Consider the following 8749-nt stretch of genomic DNA (forward strand, 5'->3'; position numbering starts at 1 on the left):
AATCTGGATATAGTGATAAATTTTTAGTAGAATTCTTGAACTTCAATTCCTCGATTTTACGTAGAAGAAGCTTACGCCCAAATACAACACCGAATTCTTCTTCAAATCCTGCAATATTCGTATGAGGTAAAACCGAATTTAAGTCTTTGACAACGTCTTTAGAATCTCTTTTTTCAAATTCTTGGTCAGTAAATAGATTAACTTCTTTGGAGATGTTAAATATCTTCATCGAATTGGGATTAGCGTTGTACTGCTCATTTAATTGATGCAATTCAGATACAATCTTCGTTACCCATGTTCCTGGTGATGTGTCCTTAAATCGCTCTATTTGCCTTTGATCCCAATCTCTTAATACTACATCGGCATCAATTTTTACAAACTGTCTAGTAATATCCACAATATCGTTTGGTTTAATATCCACAACTGCATGACCACCAATACCTTCGGGATGGAAAAATTTATTTTGGGGTGTCAGTGAGACCATTTTATAGAATAATTCATCTTTATATTCCTTTAAGCAAAAATTTAAATTAAATTTTGTTGAAAATGAAATATTTAATAATCAGCATACTTCCGGCGTTGTGTTTTTGAATTGATGATCTAGCACTAATACTCTGAAATTGGGCTCTTTGGAGAGACCTTTGGAAATTTGCAAAATTATACCCAATTTATTAAAGTGTTTGCCAGAAGTTATAATAATAACCCGTCCTATCTTGAGTTCTTTATGTAGTTTATGCTGTGAAAATAAATATTTGTTATTAAATGTATATAAATAATTACTTAATATATTTTCAAATTACATTTTTTTCAAAAATGTATGTTATTGCAGCTTTCTTCTCCGCAATATAACTATTTGCTGCATCAAAAAACTCGCATAGTGGCTTTAAATGTTCCCCCATCGGTGGCATTTTTTCGATAGTATCTTGAGCAGCTTGTAACTGCTTTTGATGATTTGGAATTTGTTGTTTTTGATAGAACTCTTTGAAGCTATATTGCATAATATCTTCCACTTTAATGCTTTCAATTCTCAGGCAAGTCAAAATAACAGCATAACGTAATATGAACTGAGAGCAAAGTTTCTCTGGTTGTCCCAGTATCATTGCACGCATTTCCATTGCAGGAGGTATAGCTTGCTTACATATCATCATAACTGTACCATTTTCATCGTGACCACGTCGACCAGCCCTGCCAGCCATTTGTATATATTCCGCAGGTTTCAAATTTCTTTGCTCTATTCCATCAAATTTTCTATGAGAATCAAAAAGCACAGTTCGTGCTGGCATATTAACTCCCATAGCAAATGTTTCAGTGGCAAACAGCAATTTGACGAGACCATTTTGAAATAACATTTCCACAATTTCTTTAAGTATAGGCAATATACCACTATGATGAACTCCTATACCACGCTCTAGTGAATCTTTCATAATTAAGACTTGTGGTAACTTACGATCAGGCGGTTTCAACTTTGTTAAACACTGTTGGAAGAATTTGTGCACTGCTCCTTTTTCTGAAGCAGTATTTAAATCAACAGATGTTAAATTCTAAATAATGAAAATTTTTAGTTGTAGTGTTGTTTTCGTGTTTATTTATTAATTACCTGAGCATTCTGATCACAGCGATTTCTAGATAGTGTAAATGCAACAACAGGCATTTTGTTATGGCGTTTTAAAAATTCTATTATGCCAATCCATATTCTTGTTTCCTGCTTTGGATTCAGTCCCATTTTAGGGCCAGGTTTACCTTTAGATACAGTTTTCCATTTGGCTTGCATTTCATCTTTTTTTTGTACAGCTAATTTATAGTTATCATCCATAAACGTTCCTTTGTCATCGACTAACAGAAAATGATCATCTTTAGATTTCCCATTGGAACCAATATACAAATAATGTAGCAATGGTACTGGGCGTTTCAATGTACTAATTACATAAACTTTTCGTTTTTTAGTGCTTCCCACCCAATTAGCTAATTCCATAGTATTAGGTACCGTAGCACTTAACATAATTATGTTGACATGATCAGGCAGCAAGATTATAACTTCTTCCCATACATGACCGCGTTCAGGATTATTTATGTAGTGTACTTCATCAAAAATCACATATTCGAGATCTCTTGTAACTTCGCTTCCGCAATATAACATTGAACGTAAGATTTCTGTAGTCATAATAAGACAATTTGCGGTTGGATTTATTTGGAGATCGCCTGTTATTAAACCGACATCGTCAAACATTTTTTTGAAATCGCGATACTTTTGATTAGAAAGTGCTTTGATGGGTGAAGTGTAAACGGTTCGTGTAAGATCACGTTTCGACAAAGCAATCGCATACTCTGCAACCACAGTCTTGCCTTTAAGAAGGTTTTAAAATTCATTTTAATATTTTATATATTATAATGCGAAACTGAATTAAAAAATACCTGCAGAAGTGTGAGCTGCGACAAAAACATACTTTCGTTCTTCAAGCTTTATTATTGCTTGTTTCTGGAACACATCTAGTTCAAACGGATATGTCATAGCAGGACAGGGTACTTTTTCTTTAAAATCTGTTACTGGTTGTGTTATATCTACCATTTCTGCCCACTGAGCTTGAACTAATTTTGTATTGGATTTTGATATTTCGATAACGGGCCTAACGTCTTCTTTCAATATATCTTCGTCCACGTCTTTATACTCTAGAAGCTGATTACCTGTTGCGTTCGATTTTTCACTACCCGTAACTTGATTGCTTAACTTAAGCCATTCTTGCACATCTAAATCCTTTTCAAGATCATCTAATAAATTAATGTTGTCCTTATGTTCATTTTGGATTTTAATGAATGAATGCGAATTGAACTCAGATTTATTGGCAAAATCATGGCCTTTTGAAAACCCAGGAGGAACTGTTAATAATTCCGTACCAAAATCAAAATTATCGGCAGTAAGTTTAATACGAGGTAATTCATCAAAACCACCAGGTAGGAAAGGATAATTCTTTGATGATCCATGAGTGGTTTCTTCTAATAGACCCGGCTCACGCCGCATTGAAGTGGAGTTACATGCATTGGCCCCTACATCCTCCAAGTCAACTTCTTCAAATTTAATTATTTTTCCTGTCATAAAATCACGTCTAGGTACCAACTTTGTGCTGGCAGGAGCTTTGGGCATATGTAGAAGTCGCATCTCATCATAAGTTCTTTCTATTATATCCGGCACTTGATTGAAAATTGGGTTTTCAGGATACAATATGTAGTCATTTAATTTTTTTTTATTTTTCTCATCAATCAAATCCATTTGGCTTGACAATTAGTTTATCAGATAAACAAATAAATGCCACAAAATGAAAACAATTATAATATCTTTGTGTATATTTTGTTTCCCGCAATGAAATTATTAAAAATTTGTAAGGGTAAACACACAATATATTTTTATTTGAAATTGACACAATCAAATCTACATTTACACGCTGCAGTTTTAAATTGCAACGTATAAATGAAGATTAAGTAAATTAAGTAAGTAAATAGAGTTAAGTAAGTAAATGAAACTAAATATATAGTTTAAAAAATCAGTTTAATTAATTAATTAATTAGTTTAATTAAGCATAATTAAAAATACGCAATGCAAACCTTAAAAACCTTGTTTATGTATTGTTAGCATACTTTCGTACTATCGTATGCTAACAATACAAAATTAAATATTATCCGCTAACAAACAAACGAAAAGAACATTCACAGAACTTTCTGACACATAAAAGCTCTTACACAAGCAATAATCAACTTATACCAATGGAAATCACCAAATCTTCATTTGATTACCATAAATTGATTAAACTACAGTGGGAATATTATAATAGTTACATTCGCTTGCCATTTTTAAATTGGTTTATTCTCCCTGCAGATGTTGCTGTCAAATTATTATTCAACTGATACTGCAGCAGCAATCATTTCATCAGGAACGCTGCAAAAAGCAATTTAGTTTTTGCTATCTCCACTAAATCAGCTAAATGCTCCTATTAACAACTATCAATAAACTATTTTAAAAAATTCATGTGCTATTATTATAAATTATTTTACAAATGAAATTCCCTGTTTTGTGAATTATTTTGTAGTTAACAAAGCAACATTTATAAAACGATTTTTAATTGGTAAAATTAAAATGTGTCTTAAGCTGATTATAACAGCTGATTCTGAACTCTTATAAAATAGCTTTAGAGGTTGCTTGCTTCTGGTTGTCGCATTATATAATTTGCTGTGAATGATAATTTTGTTGATTTTTTGGTAATATTTACAGAAAATGATGAAATGATTAATAATTAAATTTAATGAATTATTTCAGTAAATAATATTTTTATATTCCTTTGGTACGATATATATATTTACATATATATGTTTATTTAAATTATAACGGCAACTGAGTTAACAAAATAGCTGATTCAAACAATAAAAACTTAAACAAGCCACTCAAACAATTGCTTATTGATATATAAAGAATTTATATAAAATAATTGATAATTCCGAGTATTTGTAAGTATTATATTTTATTTAATTGCCAGTACTTAAGGTTGGCAACTCTTTACACGGTGTATTGCATTTTTACAGATATTTCCAAGTTTGTTGTTCACTGCGGGACTTAAATACAGATTTTGATTTCAGCATGGAGCAAATGGACGTGGACGTAGAAGTAACTCCTAAATCAGCCATAATGGCTGGTCCAGGTACTGTACCATCTGTAACAATATCATTGCATCCATTGGTCATAATGAATATCTCTGAGCACTGGACACGCATAAGAGCACAATCTGGGGAAATAACACAAGTTTATGGTGCACTGATTGGCAAAGAAAAAGGCCGCAACATTGAAGTAATGAACTCGTTTGAATTAAAAGTGGATAATGTGGGTGATGATGTTATCATAAATTTAGACTACTATAACACAAAAGAGCAGCAATACAAAAAGGTTTGTTTTTAGCGTAATATAATTACTGAAGTACAAGTTTAATTTTATTGCAGGTTTTCAGTGATTTGGATTTTATAGGTTGGTATACAACAGGTGAAGCACCTACTGAGAGAGACCTAAAAATACAAAAGCAAATTGCCAACATTAATGAATGTCCCATTATGTTACAATTAAATCCGTTATCGCGTAGTGTAGAGCAGTTACCACTTAAACTTTATGAAACTGTAATTGATTTGATTAATGGCGAAGCTACTATGCTTTTTGTTCCTTTAACATATACATTAGCAACAGAAGAGGCTGAACGTATAGGCGTAGATCATGTAGCCCGTATGTCTACTAATGAGACTGGCGAAAAGTCAGTTGTAGCTGAACAATTGGTCGCAACTGGTAGTGCCATTAAAATGTTAAGTAAACGTATTAAAATTATACTTAAATATGTAAAAGATGTCAACGCTGGTAAATTGCCGGTTGATCATGAGATTTTACGTGATATCTATGCACTAAGTCACCGCTTGCCTGTTATGCAAGATGAAGCCTTTCATAAAGAATTTTATACACAGTGCAACGACGTCATACTTATAAGTTATTTGGGTACACTTACAAAAGGTTGCAATGATATGAACAATTTCATCAATAAGTTTAATATACTATATGACCGCCAAGGCTCTGGTAGGCGTATGCGCGGTTTGTACTATTGAAATTAATAATTATATTGTTTAAGATATCAAGTTACTAATTAAATAAATAAATTCTTTGTATCTGCCATGAGCAACTTTTTAACATATGTGTAAAATACACGATTAAAATACAACACAAAAAGTAGATTCTTGTGTCTATCTATCTTACCATACATTATTTTAAACTTTTAAACACTAAATATAACATTTTTATACGAGTACTCTGTCTATATGTTGCGAACGTATATAAGTCTTCAAATCAAGAAACGTAGATTTAAAATACAGTGAATTTTAGTATAACACAAGTTTAGTTTCTATGGTTGTGTATATAAATTCATTGCCAAATTTGATCTATGATCGATTGAGGTAAAAGAGGCAGTACTATATTTTGAGTGCTAACGAATAAAACTCGACATCAACGAATGTTAACATATTTGTGACTGTTGCCCTACCATAACTACAGACGTATTTTTGATTTGCAGTTCTTGCGAGTGCGGCCCCAATAGAATTTATGAGTGGCACTCCCTTAACGCCAATTTATCTTTGAAAAGTTTTGTTTAATGTAGTGTTCTCAATTTTTCTGGTAGGTTGTTTATTACGACTCTTTGTTTTATTATTTGCATTTAGCAGTTAAAATAAATGGTACTAGTCCATTAAAACAACTTTAAAGAAGTTTTTATTAGTACTAAGCCTAGTATTTTATGATTTTTTCCAAAATTTTAGTAACTCTTTTTTTTTGTCCGTTGTTCCATACAATATTATCTTACAATCTATATCAATTTCCATATTATAACCAAATACATACAACACATTTTGTAAAATAACAAAGTTTAATTGCAAATATTTTAAAATAATTTTTATACACTGAAGTACTTCTTATACAAGTTAATATTAATACAAATGCACAACACATTAGACTAAAAACAATTATAATGAAATTATCAAATACTTCCATACTTAAATCTAAATAGGCAAATAAGAATAAGAAGATTTACACATAATAATTTTAATTAGTTATTTTGCACTTGCGCCAATCATTTTCAGATTTCTATAGAATGTCATAATTAAAAGTCTCAATGATTATAATCATCTAGTTTAATAGAAGTGTATTGTTGTAAAAACTCTATTTCTAGAGGATGCATTTCCTTAGCTGGTATAACTAATGAGTGTAATGGTCCGCCGAGATCAGCATTGCTCATATCACGTAGTGTGGAAACCATAATTTGTTGCGTGTCGTGTCCAACTCTAGCTAAACCTACACATAATGATTGTTCATTTAAAATGGTATTACGTTCCAGCGCATCCTTTTTATCGACAATCGTTAATATTTGTTGTGCAGCTTCAGCGACAGTCATAAAACGAGGTGGCATATATTCTTTACGTTTTCGCATTAATGATTCCAAGGTGGGTTCTTTGACTTTTATGTCAAGCAGGCAGAGTGTATGCATATTATGAAGTCTATTTAATTTGATTTTATCATAAAAACTATCAGGTTTCCAGGTTTCATCCCAATAAGGTATCGAAACAGTTTCACCAAATTTGTACAATTGTAGGCCACAACAGCCAATTGCATTTATAATCGATGCATTATGTATTACTTTATAGGGAATTTTCTTCTCCTTAGCTCGCAATATAAAATCTGTATGCGTAGTAGCTCCGAATGGATCACCCACTACTAAGAGCGCTACATCTTCTTCAGCAGCACCAGCAAGTATATCATCTGCACCTTGCTCTACAAGGTCGCGGTCAGCTAGCAAAATTGGCTTACCATAAAAAGCTTCCTGAAAATTAAATTCAAAAATAAAATTAAATACAAACATTTATATAGCATTTAATGGTATACAACCAATTCCTCTTTTGGACACCCCAAAATTGATGTATACATTTCCAAGTAAACACGACTGCAAGCTTTTACAATTTCAAGGCCTTTTACTGTAATGTCCTTAGGATCGCCCAAACCCAAACCAATTAAGTAAAACATTTTTGTATGTATATTATTAACCTTCAAAATACTTTAAATATTTGTTTTGTACTTAAGGACTTTAGAAAAAACACTTGTTTAAACAAATTCGCCGGCGAATTTGTTTATGGACTATTAATGTTTGTAAACAATGTAATTTATATAAATTTCATTAAAGTAATTAAACTATTCTGTTGCTAATGGCGCTCGCTTTAATATTTATGCAAAATTTTTATTTGATTACTTTACAATATTAGCAGAGAGACACGTGCTGGCGCTGACTTGGATGGATGCTTGTTGCTTCTTCGTGTTTTTTGTTGTTTAAAAATCGAGTTAAGCGAAAATTGTGTGAATATAAAATTGCAAAAGAAAGACAACGTCAAATATTTTCAGGGTCATATGTAAAGGTTGCCAGCTCTTAATATATACATATATTATATTTATAACAGTTTGAGAAGCACTGAATTTGTATAACAAATGTTAACATGAAGCCAAACTTTCCGAAGCAGCCGCTTTAATTAATAAATTTTTTTCGTCCGCATCTATTACGAAGAACTCATATTTAAAGGTATAGTAATTGGCTGTCATTTTGATTTTAGGGATTTTGAATATTTATGTATAAAAAACTATAACAAAATTTGTAAATATTTGCGGTATTCAATCTAAAAACTCATACAGTTAGTAATTGAAAATTTTATTTAGTATAATTTTTAAAGAAAGTCAACAATGTGTCATTGCAAAGCAAGACAAAGGTTCAAAATGAAGGAAGTAGTGCGGTAACGAGTATACTAACAAAAAAGAGAAAAATTAAGAAAAAAAATATATATTTCTCATTAACTGTTTTATAAGTATTTAGTACTTGTTTCTTGTACTAATTACTTATACTATTTAATAACTTAATAAATAATAAAATTGCTTCATAAAAGTTTGACAATACAAAGAAATTCAATACATATAAAACAAAACCAGTTTTCTCCACTTATATATAAAAAATCTTAAGAACCTTAATCCACTATAAGATTCCATATATTTTTTTTATTTTAGTCTTCGAATTATAATTTTGAGAATCCGTTTTGAAATCAGCTAATGAGACAGAATCTACTTTTGTGTATTATTACAGATATTCAGCAAAGGAAACTGTGATGATATATAGATTTTAAATTTATTCCATAAAAACTGCTATTT

General features: G+C 31.1%; 3 protein-coding genes across 4 annotated transcripts; 1 reads left to right on the top strand and 2 right to left on the bottom strand.

The window, feature by feature from the left end:
• LOC119679712 (helicase SKI2W-like) lies at nt 1-3340 on the bottom strand (the record flags this gene model as incomplete). The annotated part of the gene is given in 5 exon segments (XM_038092207.1): nt 1-511; nt 572-736; nt 801-1541; nt 1598-2343; nt 2413-3340. Coding segments are annotated over 5 exon segments (3016 nt in total), but the record flags the coding sequence as incomplete, so codon positions are not given.
• An 808-nt stretch (nt 3341-4148) lies between these two features.
• On the top strand, nt 4149-5741 carry LOC119684331 (COP9 signalosome complex subunit 6-like). Of its 2 annotated transcripts, XM_038098355.1 has the most exons (3): nt 4149-4248; nt 4624-4927; nt 4981-5741. In XM_038098355.1, exons 1-3 carry the CDS (start codon nt 4226-4228, stop codon nt 5623-5625), a joined length of 972 nt encoding a protein of 323 aa, XP_037954283.1. In that variant the 5' UTR covers nt 4149-4225; the 3' UTR covers nt 5626-5741. The 2 variants fall into 2 exon arrangements, with proteins under 2 accessions (XP_037954283.1, XP_037954284.1); XM_038098356.1 differs by lacking the exon at nt 4149-4248 and having other exon boundaries at nt 4534-4927.
• A 620-nt stretch (nt 5742-6361) lies between these two features.
• On the bottom strand, nt 6362-7928 carry LOC119685040 (diphthine methyl ester synthase-like). Its single transcript, XM_038099227.1, has 2 exons — nt 7451-7928; nt 6362-7385 (listed from the first exon to the last, which is right to left on the bottom strand). Exons 1-2 carry the CDS (start codon nt 7583-7585, stop codon nt 6678-6680), a joined length of 843 nt encoding a protein of 280 aa, XP_037955155.1. The 5' UTR covers nt 7586-7928; the 3' UTR covers nt 6362-6677.
• Between the last annotated feature and the right edge of the window lie 821 nt (nt 7929-8749).

Source organism: Teleopsis dalmanni, chromosome 2, assembly GCF_002237135.1.
Source record: "Teleopsis dalmanni isolate 2A chromosome 2, ASM223713v2, whole genome shotgun sequence".
Lineage (NCBI taxonomy): Eukaryota > Metazoa > Arthropoda > Insecta > Diptera > Diopsidae > Teleopsis > Teleopsis dalmanni.